General features: G+C 35.6%; 1 protein-coding gene across 6 annotated transcripts in view; it reads left to right on the top strand.

The window, feature by feature from the left end:
* LOC105046842 (protein RRP6-like 3) overlaps positions 1-14,645 on the top strand; it is a 27,478-nt gene extending 12,833 nt beyond the window's left edge. For 2 of the 6 annotated variants that reach the window (XM_073259472.1, XM_073259471.1), the window contains exons 6-12: positions 4,747-4,867; positions 6,457-6,644; positions 6,741-6,779; positions 9,429-9,940; positions 10,018-10,516; positions 11,679-12,328; positions 14,375-14,645. In XM_073259472.1, the coding sequence (XP_073115573.1) occupies positions 4,747-4,867; positions 6,457-6,644; positions 6,741-6,779; positions 9,429-9,940; positions 10,018-10,516; positions 11,679-12,328; positions 14,375-14,444 (2,079 nt within the window). In that variant the 3' untranslated portion in view covers positions 14,445-14,645. Of the gene's footprint in view, positions 1-4,746; positions 4,868-6,456; positions 6,645-6,740; positions 6,780-9,428; positions 9,941-10,017; positions 10,517-11,221; positions 11,425-11,678; positions 12,329-12,431; positions 12,490-14,374 lie in introns of those variants that run through there. The other 4 variants (XM_073259473.1, XM_073259476.1, XM_073259475.1 and 1 more) reach the window with 4 other exon arrangements.
* The last annotated feature ends 372 nt before the right edge of the window (positions 14,646-15,017 follow it).

Here is a 15,017-nt window from a genome sequence, read left to right as displayed (position 1 = left end):
TGCTGAGAGGAAGAATAGGACCATAGTTGAAGTGGCAAGAAGTATGCTCAAAGGCAAAGGACTTCCCAACGATTTGTGGGCTGAAGCTATTCTTACAATAGTATATATTCTGAACTGTTCTCCAACAAAAGCGGTTCGAAATAAAACTCCCTTTGAAGCTTGGACTGGAAAGAAGCCATAGGTAAATCATTTAAAGATCTTTGGTTGTCTTGCCTATGCACTGAACAAAGCCTCGAACAAGGATAAATTTGATGAAAAAGAGAATTTCTATTTGTGGGCTATAGTGATAAGTCTAAAGGCTATAGATTGCTGAATCCACATAATAAGAAGTTGGTTGTGGCTCGGGATGTTTTATTTGATGAGCTGGCAGAACTGGAGTGGGGCAGCAACACTCAAAAATCGAATACATAATCAGATTTTTCTCCAACAAACAGAACAGAAGAAGTTCAGCAGCAACAGTCCTCAAATTCTAAAGATTTTATAGCTAGAATTGCAAATTCAGAACCTGAAACTTCATCTTTACCTCCTGTTTTGAAAAAGATCAGACAAGATCAGGCGCCCTCTTGATAGGTATGGTGATTTTTGAAGTTATTATGCTAACCAAACATGTGAATTTGCTTTGTTTTCTTGTGAACCTTACATGTTTGAAGAAGCAGTGAAGGAAGAAAAGTGGATTCAAGCAATGGATGATGAGATTGCAATGATTGAGAAGAATAAAACATGGGAGCTTGTAGATATTCCTAAAAGGAAGGATGTAATTGGCTTGAAGTGGGTCTATAAGATAAAGTTTAATGAAGATGGAAGCATTTAGAAGCACAAAGCAAAGCTAGTTGTAAAGGGCTATTCTCAGCCGTTCAGAATTGATTTCAATAAAATATTTGCTCTGGTTGCTCGCATGGAAATAATCAGAATAGTGTTGGCCATTGCAGCATAGCTAGAATTGCAGGTATTTTAGCTTGATGTAAAGTCAGCTTTTCTTAATGGAGAGCTTGAAGAAGAAGTATATGTTGAGCAGCCTCGAGGATATGAGCTTGAGGGCAAAGAAAAAAAGGTATATAGGTTGAAAAAGACTTTATATGACCTTAAACAAGCCCCCAAAGCCTGGAACAGCAGAATAGATTCTTATTTCCAGCAAAATGGATTTCTAAGGAGTCCTAATGAGCCTTCACTATATATGTAGTGTGGGCAGAATTTTATGTTGATATATTTGTATATAGATGACCTAATCTACATGAAAAATAATCAGAAAATGCTTGCTGATTTTAAGCAATCTGTGATGAAGCAATTTGAGATGTCAAATCTGGGAATCATGAAATACTTTCTCAGGATCCAGGTCAAGTAAGCAAAGGGTGAGATTTTTATTTCTCAAGAAAAATATCTGTTTGATCTTTTGAAGAAATTTCAGATGCTGGATAGTAAACCTACAGCTATTCCTTCAGCTCTTAATGAAAAGCTAAAGCAAAATGATGGAGGAAAGAAGGCTGATGAAGGTGTGTACAGAAGTTTGGTTGGATCCTTGTTGTATTTAACACACACAAGGCCTGATATTATGCAAGCAATGAATATGGTGTCAAGGTTCATGAACTAGTCTAGCAACTTGCATTTTGTTGCAGCAAAAAGGATCCTATGGTATCTTAATGGAACTAGGAAGCTGGGAATCAGGTATTCAAAGGAAGTTGATTGCCTTTTATTTGGTTTTACTGACAGTGATTGGGCAGGTTTCTTGGAGGACAGGAAAAGCACATCTGTCTGTGTGTTTTGTTTGGGATCAAATGTCATTTCTTGAAATTCAAAGAAACAGCAAACAGTAGCTTTGTCATCAGCTGAAGCTGAGTATACTACGACAATTGAAGCAGCATATGAAGCTGTTTGGTTAAGAAGATTGCTTGCTGACTTAGGTCAAAAGCAAGAAAGGCCAACTGTCATTTATTGTGACAATATGTCAGCTATTGCTATGACTAAAAATTCGGTTTTCCATGCCAAAACAAAGCATATTGAGTTGAGGCATCATTTCATTCGAGATCTTGTTCAGAAAGGAGAAATTCAGTTGGATTTCGTCAGTACACATAAGCAGCCAACAGACATGCTCACTAAAGCCATTACGATAGAGAAATTTGAGAAGTTCAAGGCTCAATTGAAAATCACAAATTAAGAGGGGAATTTGTGAGTAATCTGTGATTTTCTAAAAAATATCAGTGTAGGGCCCGGTCAACAATCCAGGTGGCATTGTAGAAAAGTCAAAGATTCTGGAAAATCTCCTTAATGGCATGCAATAAGTTCCTAAGTCAATTTGTTAAGTCTTTAATGTTGTAAAGAACAATAAGTGATTGTTCTAGTTCCAAAATGAGTTTTTTGACTTCCAAAGTTGTATTTAATGCTTGATTTTCGTCCACTGCATTATGGCCTTAAATATTGTAAGCTAATAATAGAAAATATGTGAGAAAAACATAAAAAAGATTGCAGGAGCAGTAGCTCTGCAAATTTAGCTTCCTATTTTCAGTTTTCAGCAAATATTCTTCAGATTTTCTCTAAATAAACACTTTCCTACTTGTAATTACTCTCTTTTACCCAACAGTATGCATATGCATATGCATAGCTATGCATAGGCATATGCATATGTCTATGCATATGTATATATATATGGATATACATATATATATATGTATATATATATGTATATATGCATAGCTATGCATAGGCATATGCATATGTCTATGCATATGTATATAAATATGGATATACATATATATATATATATGTATATATATATATGTATATATGTATATATATATATATGTATATATATGTATATATATATAAGTATGTGTGTGTATATGTATATATAGGAAGTGTATCAAGTGAGAAGAGTGGCTTAATATGAGAGGTGAGAGAACATAATAATAACCCTTGGATCCACATCAACGGTTCAGATGAAAACGTGGTTGTCCAAACTATCCAAATACCCTTATGGTTTATCCATTCCTTCCTTTTTTAGTTTTTTTAACGCGCGCGTGGTGCTCATCTGAACCATTGATGTGGATTCAAGGGTTATTATGTCCTCTCACTTACATCAAGCCACTCCTCTCACTTGATACGTTCCTCATATATATATATATATATATATATATATATATATATATATATATATATATACACACACACACACACACATAATACATATGCATAATACATATGCACGTGTGTGTGTACACACATATATATATACACACACATATATATACATATACACACACATATATATATACACACATATCCACACACACACACACACACACACACACACATATATATATATATGTATATGCATGTGTATATGTGTATACATATACATACATACATATACATGCATACATACATACATACGTACGTATGTATATGTATGTATGTGTACGTAACCATAATCATCATAACCATTATCTTGTCACTACTATTTTGTGGTATATATACACTCACAAAGGCATATTTCAGATGGCATGTGTATATGTATGTATGTATGTATATAATTCTTTAAAGGTGATATTGCATTAGGTGATAAGAAAGATCCTAAATTCATCAGTGTGAAGAAATCAGATATGGAGAAATCTTGCATTGAGAAAAGTTCCAATATATAATTAGGAGGAAAAAGCTCACATAAGTTGGTCCTTTGGTTGTTTAAAAAATTATTTTGCAATGTTCATTAGTTCAGCATATATTGTGATGTCAACTGAATAGAGATTTTGTATTATAATGTTAATTTTCAGCATTATCAATGTGTTGGGTTAATAACCAAAAAGAAAATTCAATTTCAACATGTTTCATCTACATAGGCGTAATTTTTAGCAATTCTTTTTTGATACATAAAGCAGTTACTTTTTCTTCTTTCATTTAGTGAGGCACATTTTCTGTTTCGCTTCAGGGCTTAATGGTACATACATACACCTTCAGCTAATTTTATGTTCAATGAACAAAGTTTGTACTTCGTTGAATGTAGACTTGTCTTTGACACTCTTTCCTGCTGCACTCTGATTGCAGAAAAAGTGAATTCTTCTGAAAGTTTATGGTTTAATACAGTCTTTGCAACTTCACTGCTGCTGTTCCCATCACTCCTGTCATTTCTTCGATGCATTCACCAACATAATTTTGGTTTATTGAATGATGTTGATGGAATTGCTATTGAATTTGACCACTTTAGATCTGCCTTTGAAATTGCATTAGGAATTCAGTCTTCTGAAAGTATAAAAGCAAACTACAAAGACACTATATAATGTTAAGCTGGAACTAAGCACCACTTGGTTGTTTGTATCATTTTAAAGATTTGGCTTTGGTGTCTCCTTAATCATATATTTGTTGGTATATCATCCTTGTTCCACTTTCAGCGAATGAAGGCTTCTAAGGCCATCAAAATTGCTAATGGTTGACTCTGGTGACATCGTATGCAAATCTTATTGTATATGATGTGTCATCGTATTTTTATGTAGTTCTATCCAAACGTTCAACAAAAACTCATGGTGGATGGCTGTCTTGTCACTGTTGGTCTGCTTTTGTTTTAGTTTACCTACATTCTGATTATTTTCATTCTTCATTCATTAAACACATTTATGCTGCAAAATTAGGATACCTTCATTATACCTCAATACTATTTTCTGATGAGCTATATTTATTTCCTTAAAATGTATAATAATTTGTGTTTATGATCTGTTAGCTGGTAGACAGCATTGGCTTATTCATTCCATGTCCGAATTACAGCGTGAAGATTGGAGAGTACGCCCATTATCAGTAGAAATGATTGAGTATGCTCGTATTGATGCTCACTATCTGCTATATATTGCTGACTGTTTAGCCTCTGAGCTCCGAAGAAAATCCCCTGGTATGTTATTATTCTTTTTATTTAAACATGATATCTATTGTTTGGGCTCATGGCTTATATGTTCTGCTAAACTTTTTGAAGCACGTGGCTTGAACCTGACTGATTCGTCATGGAAGTCTATCATTGAGAATTTATTGTATTTCATGATTTATCGGCCAAAGGTTGCAAGGAAAGTTAAATCATGGAATATTTCAATATTCAATTTGGTTAACAGAGCCCTTTAAGCGCTCTATATATTCATATGGAATTAGTCCAACTCTTTTTTTTACTATAGTATTTGCTGTATCTTAACTTGGCTTTAATAACAATCCCATCCTAAATTTCTGTGAGTTTTATGTATAGTGCCAAAATATGCGGGCAGTATTGAGAAGTTCTCTTGTTGCATCTGACAATGCAATTTATCTTGATTGTTGTCCTTAACATATAAAATATGACTTTTCATGCATTTGTAACTCCCAAGACTTCATGAAACTTGGTATTGCTACCTTATCATTGAGTTTGACCCCTTGACTGATGTGAATACTTATTTGAATTGATCAGGTTACTTGGAAATTTTTATTCATTAAATCTACTGGGAATGTAACAGGTCCACACATGCAATCTGAATGATGATTACAAATGTGTACGATTGCTGCACCATAGCTTTCTTTTTTTTACTATAGTATATGCTGTATCTTAACTTGGCTTTAATAACAATCCCATCCTAAATTTCTGTGAGTTGTATGTATAGTGCCAAAATATGCGGGCAGTATTGAGAAGTTCTCTTGTTGCATCTGACAATGCAATTTATCTTGATTGTTGTCCTTAACATATAAAATATGACTTTTCATGCATTTGTAACTCCCAAGACTTCATGAAACTTGGTATTGCTACCTTATCATTGAGTTTGACCCCTTGACTGATGTGAATACTTATTTGAATTGATCAGGTTACTTGGAAATTTTTATTCATTAAATCTACTGGGAATGTAACAGGTCCACACATGCAATCTGAATGATGATTACAAATGTGTGCAATTGCTGCACCATAGCTTTTTGTTGTACAAGGACTAGATCTAGTGTTTGCAATATCTTCCTAAAGCAGTTCTGGACCAAAGTGATCCCGTAAAGGAAGTTTGGAGGCCAATATTTATTAAATTTTGCAATACTGAAACAGCAGCCTTTGTGAATATGCTTGGAGTTGGAATCATGTGTACATGCTTATAAGATGACTGGCTCTTTGTTGGTGTTAGTGATGGACATGTAGTGGATTCTTTGCATTATTCTATTGAAACACATGCTACTTAGGTTACACCTGTTAAGAGATGCTTTTACTGGAAATGCCTTCTTTATATTTCCTTTCTCACTATTTCCATCCAGATCAGCCAAGGTCTTCCTTGAACAGAAAATTTTAGTCTATCTCCATACTGTTGGCTTCTTCCATAGCCTGTACAATTGCTCCTATTTGTTCAGTCAATTTACCATCTCTGGATATTTGCAAGAGAATTGCCTAAATTTTTTATTTAATGCTCGAGCCCAACCATTGCCATGGTGGTTGTACTTTTATAAACCGGTTAGCAGTTATTTAATCAACAATTACAATTTAATCAGATACATCAGCTTGTCCCGATGACAAATTCAATTTTTTCTTCGAGGCCAGCCGTCGTTCAAACATGGTGTGCTTGCAACTTTATGTAAAAGAGATTGAATCTACTCCTGGTGCTTCTGCTGCAGCATCTATATTATCACGTAACCTGAGTGTTCAAGGAGTTACCTCCTGGAAAAGTAGTGAAATAAAGGTATTCCTTGCTCTTCTTTTGTATTGACCCTAGTTTGCATACTTCATAATTTGATGATCCGTTTCATATTGCTTCTATTTCTTTTTTTGATTTCAGGATCTGATCTGGAAGCTGTGCGCATGGAGGGACTTAATGGTTAGTTATCTTATCCTTGATGTGTGTTTGATAATTGCCTACTGACTTTCTTCCTCCATGGTAGTTTGAATTGCTAAGAAGTTGCCATTTTAAAAATTTGGAGAGAATTGATTGCAATGATACTTGATTTGGGAGTTAGTGATATACATTCCAAAGCCTTGCTCTCATCTGCAATATAATAATGCTCTAAAGAACTAACTACAGCTTCTTAAATTGTTTGTGGAGCACTACTACATTGCTGCAACCTAGTGTGTTGTCTACCAGCTTCAGCTACGTGCTAGTCTGGTTTGAATGGCTTCCGTAATCTGACAGCTGGTGCATGCCAACAGAGATGACTTGCAATCTGCAGATCAGTTGCTGTATTTATACTTGTGAAACAAAATTCTTATTTCTACCATGCATGCAAACAATTACTGACATTTTGTACTCTAGACAATCCCAAAATCCTGTTATCCTTCGTGATTTTTTTTGCTCATGATACGTCTATTAATCTTCAGTCTGTAACTTGGAATAAGTCATAGATTCCTGAAGTGGACATGTGACAAAGGACTGAAAATTTAGAGGATGGTGTCAAACTTCCGCTATGCAGAATTGAAGTGTTGTGACATCCTGTATGTGCATTATGGAACTTAATTGCCAGCAAGACATGGGTATGATATATATATCCTTTAGCGTGTATTAGTTTACTTGGTCAGCATGCATTGGCATGGACCAATGCAAAACTGACCCAATTTTATTATTGTGAGCCCAGGCATATGGCTGGGCACAACAAGAAGGCACCACATGGTGCAACCTAAGGCAGCTTGGTACAAGAAGTGACATTTCCTGGGATCTCAGCAAGGTGTTTTCTGGGCTTCGTTATCCCACCGGTCAATACCTAATCACAGTAATGATATTTCAACTTCTTTATCGTATCAGCAATCCTTGTGCCTCCTACGAGGGTTGGCTGTCTCTTCACTTAGGATTCTTTGAAAAATATTGCACTGATTCAAAAATAAATGAAAAGAACTCTATTTTGGAGTGTCGACGGGTGTATAAGTGGCATAAACAACTATTTGGGCTCAAACTTATTCATACTATGTATATACTTACCACATAACAACAAAAAGAATAAGATAAAAGAATTGGTTAGTATCTTACTGTATGCTCAAACTGATGGATAATTGTTTTTGGTCTGACCTATGAAGAAGTCTTAGAATTATGTAAGCACATCACGTTACCACCTTTGTTATTAAATGATTAATTTATGAACATACTCAAGTTTTATAAAATATTGAACTTTTAGCACATCAGATGCTGATTTGTGGCGGGTAATATGTAGTAATTGCTATATATAAAAAATGAAAAAAGCAATAAAGGGCATTCATGAGTATTTTATTCTCAAACAAAACCACAACTGTTACAAAGTAATCTAGTTCAATTGTGTGATCTAATTTTATGCTCCAGTATATCTGTAAGAAAGGTGCTTGTCTATATAATTAGTGCTCAACTAATATCAACATGTGTTTCTCCGAAGCATGGCATGTTGATGAGTTGCATATAGGATGCCAAAGTTATCTGATGGATGATTGGTTCATCCCTTCAATCTCAGCTGCGTAATAGTGTGTTATAAACTTTTAAATCCCGTGGGACAGAGGTGTCCTGGTATCTGTATGGAGCTGGATGCCTTGTTCTGTCCCGTCATGTCCCGACAACTATCCCATAGATATCCTCCATCTTCCTTTCTTCTTTTCTTTCTTTTTTTCCTTCATTCTTTTCTTTCCTTCTTTTTTTCCTTTTCTTATCACTGCCTTTCCTTTTTTTTCCTTTTTCTTCTTCATTTTCTTTCCTTTCCTCCTTTCCGTCCTTTCTTTTTCTTCCTCCCTTTGAATCATTTTTATTCTTCTTCTTTCCTTTCACCTTTTCCTTTTCATCTTCCTTTCTTTCTTTCCTCTTTCTTCTTCTCTTCCTACATGGATGGATTTTGGAGTCTCGACCTTGTCCCGATCCTGTTTTCTCATAGGAACACGATGGGACAACTAGAACACCCCCTGTCCCGTTGGGACATAAAACATTTGTGTTACACAAAGGCAACCTGTTCTATGACTAAGTATTTTTCCTGATAGGATTCTCCATAGCTAGATTTTCTATATATGCATGTGTCGCTTCATCTCTCTTATTCAGTTGTTATTTTAATACTGATTTTATTACAAGAGCTGGATTAGAATGACTTGGTGTATCTAAATCATGTGTCTCTTGCCTTCTTTCTTATATACAGACCCAACTAATATCGAGTCTATTGCCTACATGGTGATGCCATCTGTGCCTGCAAAGCATATATATAATTCTTAACCTCAAAGCATATGCATGAAAGAGAGTGCACAGATATCAAATGCCTTTTGAAGATATGTTTATGGGTTTTACAGTCAATTTAAAAATTATGTAATCACACACCTTATCTGTTATTGTCTTTGATTTTAACATCTGTACAACATTTGTCATATCATCTTCCCCTCACCATGTTGCATCCTTTTGCTGCAAGAATGTTGACAAGCTGATTACTAGGCTACTCTTCATTCAACATTCTCAGAACTGCTGGACATTATTTTTGTAGAATTTCTATATATTTGCATGCTGTGTTTTTACTCTAATTCCTTGACTATAATTCAGGCTCGAATTCATGATGAAAGCTTAAGATATGTCTTATCAGATCAAGCTATTGTTTCTCTTGCGGTGAGAATTCCAAAGGAACCAATTGAAGTATATGATGTCATACAGCAAGCTGATTTGGATAATGGTTCTTCAAATATCTATTCTATCTTGCCATCACCGTCACCTATTGTCAGTACCCACATAAAGGAACTTTGCTTTCTCCTTCGAGAAGCGAGTGCCAATATTGATGATGTTTTTAGAAGATTTCTGCAGAAGCACCTGGGTCCTATTGGATGCTGTCCATTGTCAGCTTATAACTATGCTATTTTATCTGAGTTCAGTTTGAAACAAACCAACACATTATTCATGAAGCATGCAGGAGAAAAGTTTACTTCAACGATTGGTAAAAAGGCATCCCGTGAGCTTTTTGTTCAAAAATTCTCCTGCAAATCCCCAGTGTATCACAACTGCAGGATCTATGCGAGCGATGGAAGATTGCTTTGTTATTGTGATCGCAGAAAGTTGGAATGGTTAGTGGCCCTTGAAATATTCATATTTAGCAGACTATATATCATTGTGTGACATTTACGTTGTTATTATACTGCAGGTACCTTAAACGAGATTTGGCAAAGGTTGTTGAAGATGATCCTCCAGCAATTATGCTCCTTTTTGAACCAAAAGGCCGTCCAGAAGATGAAGATAATGACTTCTATATTCAGAGTAAGAAGAATATATGTGTTGGATGCGGAGAAAAGAATCACTACTTACGTTACAGAATAATTCCATCATGCTACAGAATGCACTTTCCAGAGCATTTGAAAAGCCATCGTTCTCATGATATTGTTCTACTTTGTGTGGACTGTCATGAAATAGCTCATTCTGCTGCTGAAAAGTATAAGAGGCAGATAGCAGAAGAATTTGGGATCCCCCTTTTTGTGCGAAAGATAGTTGACTCAGGAGAGAGCACGGTAGCAACTGTATCATCAAAATCTTTGGGTGTAATTGAGGAAACAGGTGTGTCCCCCTTGCAGTTGCGAACTGCAGCAATGGCTCTTCTACGCCATGGATCCAGCATGCCGGCAAGAAGGTACGAAGAGCTGATTCAGGTCAGGAAATGCAACTTTAAAGCATAGTTATTTGCTATTTTCAGTTTGCACCATTTGCAGCTTAGTATCTTTGAATGATGAATAGTTGTATATGCTGTTTATTTCATACCTTTTGTTCACTTTATTATGAGGTTTGCCTTGCATAATGACCTCTTTTGCCAAGAATACACAAAAGCATTTTCTATCTCATAGCAATAATTATGCTGGTGAAGAATGTCAATGTGATGGATTTATTATTTTGGATATCACTTTAATGCATTTTCAAATATGAGAAGTTTTTAAGTTTGATCTGTGAATCCTTGATGCTCATCACTGGAGACTTCTACGTGATCAGAATCAGATGTTACAATGAGACTATCTTCTCTTAATTCATTTAAAGTATCTTCAAAATGTTAGATTTTTCTTTCTTTATTTGTTTTTTGTTTTTCCCTTCATGTCTTTGTTAGTACAAGTATCAAGCCACCATACAACTTTACTGTTATCACAAGTAAAAAGTTTTTGTTTTACCTTCATTTGAGTATTCTTGTTCATTTTTATGTAAATGTTTGCTTTCAATGCAACAATGTTCCATAATTCACCTCTGAGACCTGCTGTGGACTATTACTTGCATCGAGTACTTCTAGAAGTTTTTTATGTTCTCATCACTTAAACACATTACTCTGTTTGCTGACTTATGAAAGTTCAATGCTTGTCTTCTTGGTTCAGAAACCACTTCCTCTGTGCAACTTGCTACTTCCATCTTTTGTCTAGTTGAACTACTTTCTTGTTAAAGAGAATGATCATAGCTTAGTTTAGGAGTGGTCTGTTACCACTTGCCTGCAAAATGAGATGAAGTGGAACCAATTCTGTTGGTGATGATATTAAGAATCCAGTGCTGCAACTTACTTGCATCATATGGCTCTCTCTTTGAATGTTGTATTCATTTCAATATCACATCTGCCCACCATGCAGGTATGGAAGGATACCACCATATTCTCAGGTAAACATATTAGAATCTTGTATCTGTGAACTATTAATTGAAGATGTCCAGAAGTTCTAGCAGGGAACCCTATTCTGTTTACCTTTTCTTATTATATGAACTGCTTTCTGCTTGTACTGGAGATTGTCATATTCAAGAAAGATGCTTCCTACACCTGTTGTTATTTATTTCCTTCCCTTGCAGATCGTAAAGGCATATTTTGGGGGAAGAGAAATATCTCGCGAAGACCTGGAAATGGCATTACTTGTTGGCATGAGTCCTCATGAGAGAAGAAGACTTGAGAAGAAAAAAGGATTATCCTTTAGACATCATGAACAGAGCATTATCTATAAAAGTAGCACATCTAGCAATGGTGAAACAATTGAGAACAATATTAAGAGGAACAATAGCATTCATATATCTCAGGAATCATTAAAAGATTATGTGAAGAATATTGATGGTAGACAAACAAATACATCTGCTAGTGATATGCATGCAGGTTTGTTACTCAGTGGAGATAATTCTCCTAGTGGCAATGTACAATGTCTTAACAAAACAGAGGAATGGGAACGACGAAATATTTGCATTTTAAGTAATGGGCATGGACATGGGGACCTACAGAAGGAGACTTGTGAAGCTGTTCTCCCATCCACATCTTATCAAGTTCCCTCTGCAAAAGCTGCAAAGAAGTTATCATTGTTGGGGCACGGGCCTCATGGTAAACAAGTTGTGGAGCATTTACTAAATAAATATGGGGAGGATGGCATTCGCCAGTTTTGCCAAAGGTGGAGGCAAGTGTTTGTTGATGCCATTCATCCTCGTTTCTTACCTTCCGGTTGGGACATAATGCACAGGTAAGCTCATCTTTGATCCTGTTTATTATTTTTCCATAGTAGATCTCAAGGATATCTAATGCATTTGCCTATCTTCTTTGTTTTTTTTTGATCCACTCTATAGTTACCTTGGACCCATGAAAGGAGCGGGAGTGTAGTGGTGGTACCTTGTAGTTATATGGGTGATTGTTTCCAACTTTTCTATACTTGTGCTACTAATTATTTTACTCAAGTAAGTTATTAGAATTTATCCAATTCTAGTGCTGAAATTGAACGTAAGTCACATAAATCCAATTTGTGAGTAATAATGGTTATATTTAGGTAAATTTATGCCTTTATAAAAACTTGTTTGGAGAGTAAGGATTGCTAAACCACCCCAGATCAAGTAGTTTGGACATACAGAACCGGACCAGCTAGTAACCAAGATAGTTCAACTAGTCAATCCGATTTGAATAGGATTTTATTAAAATCCTCTACCGTCTCCCTATCCTCTCCGCTTTCTTGATTTTCCTCTCTCTCTTCCCTCCTTGTCTCTCAATTCTCCTCCTCTCCCTCTCCCCCTCTCTCCCTCTCTCCCTCCTAATCTTCCTCTTCCTTCACCCCTCCGCAACTCTCCTATGACAATATCAAAGATGTCAATGCCGGCGTCGATAGTTAGGGTTCCGCGACAATGACTTTACAACTAGGGTTAGGGTTTCGTTGCTACCATTGAAGCTAATGGTGTCGGAAGGAGGTATGCATGTCCGTCCCTTTCTCCCTCTTTCTCTCTCTCTCTCCCCCTCCCCCCTTCCCTTTATTTCGATACACCTCAGGTCGGCACAGTATGTATGAATTTTATACCAAATCGATGGTTGGTATGATCTCCAATACTAGTTTGGCGAACCTATTATAGACATAATTTACTTGGTAGCATCACCTCATTTTGACCAAATGGAAATTATAATATTTACACATTCTGAAAATGCAATTCCCAAAAGCTTAAATGCCTAGTGACTTCATTTTGGAAAAGTGGACTGCTTTTCGGAAGCTAGGTCACTTGGTTGTCATTGTCTGCGAAGTAAACAACTCACAGTTGCAAGGTTACAAAAACATAAGTGGGTTTCATGGAAAAAGAAATGCCTACTATGAGCACTAAATAAAAATGAACAGTGGAAGAACTTCAATCAGATCCAAAACATATTTATGTCTATTGTTAAGACCTTTTTTTATTTAGAAAAGTGCAGCACGGCCTTGTGAAATGCTTAGCTTAGCTTAGGCCGTTGCATCAACTGGTGGTCAGTCTTCCTTTATTTTTTTTATGTGGACACATGAACCGCAAAATTTTCTGCTTTAGAAAGTGCAAGTAGATTGGTTTGATTTTTTGTTTGTACAGTTCACAATTTAGGTGCACCTTGGCTAGGTCACTCTAGGGTTCATCCGATCAAACGTACTCCATACGACTTGGTTTGGCCATGTGGTGGGCTTCCGGGATGGTGAGCTTTAGAGTTATGTTTTATATGTTTCCTTGGGGGGAGTTTGTTTGTAATTCAAGGGGTCACTTGGCCAGGACTCAAGGTTGCATTAGTGTGCCAGTAGGTGCTGGCAAGAAAAGGAAAGAAAATGGTGAACAAGTAAAAAATAGGAAATAAAATCCATTATGGGGTGTTGATTAAGACTTTTTGTTGAGGGTGTGATTAGGTGCTCCAAGTTTTTTTTGGGTGAAACGTGCTTCAAGTTGATGAAGTATTTTGCGCTATCTGTACCACGAGCTTGGTTTCTATAATCTGTACAGTGGCAGCTTGTACAACCACCCAAGTATGTCATATTTTGTGGTACAGATGGCGAAGTTCATCACTATAGCCTCTATTCATTGAGGAAATAAGGTGCTGAAATATCATTGTTAGTGCTTGTTACAACTATTAGCAATACAAATGATGCGAAAGATCTTCTTGATGATGCAATTAAAATTACATTTTTTATGATGCACATATTTGTAACTGAATTAAGATTTTATCAGATGAATGAATTTTGTGCTTAACCACCATACAAATTCTGATTTGTTGATAACTCTGATGTCTCTTTTGACAGTGGACGACGGGATTTCGGTGAGTATAGCGTCTATAATCCTTCAAAGAAAGCCCTTCACACAGCAAACTAGTAGAGGTAGGATCTTAATTTTGTTCCACTTAGAAGCTGCTATCTGTTTCATTTAGAAAGTCATTTGTTGTGATGTTAGAGGATCCTTTGAGAGTGTTGTCTTGATGGGAACAGTATCCATTATGTTGGAAACGGGTTGGAATTAATGTCTTCATTGGATAGTAAATTATTAAATGATGAAAAAGATGAGAATGTTTAATCATGTCTTTATTTTTCAGTTGTAGTTCTCTTTATTCGGTTCGTTTGGTTGGGATTTGTCAGATTAAGGAGAAATATTATAATTTTTGAAAATAATTTATTTGGATAAATGATTGTAGAGAAAAATAAATTTTATCATATTTGATTGGTGAAAAAATTGCTTTGAGAAATGACATTGAAAAAAAGTTATTATATCTGGTTGTAGGTAATCTTATAAGAATATTTTTAAATTTTTAATAATGTCAGTGAACAAACAATACAAGTAATAAATTTTTTTATTCAATCTTTTTGTTGACCATCATTAGTTTACGTGGACATTTCAACAGAAATATATTTACATAAGTTAATAAATATTTTTAAATTAATCATATATATG

This window comes from Elaeis guineensis, chromosome 6, assembly GCF_000442705.2.
Source record: "Elaeis guineensis isolate ETL-2024a chromosome 6, EG11, whole genome shotgun sequence".
Taxonomy (NCBI): Eukaryota; Viridiplantae; Streptophyta; class Magnoliopsida; order Arecales; family Arecaceae; genus Elaeis; species Elaeis guineensis.
Note: the sequence above shows the minus strand (reverse complement) of the source record. Positions and strands in the feature narration are given on the sequence as shown.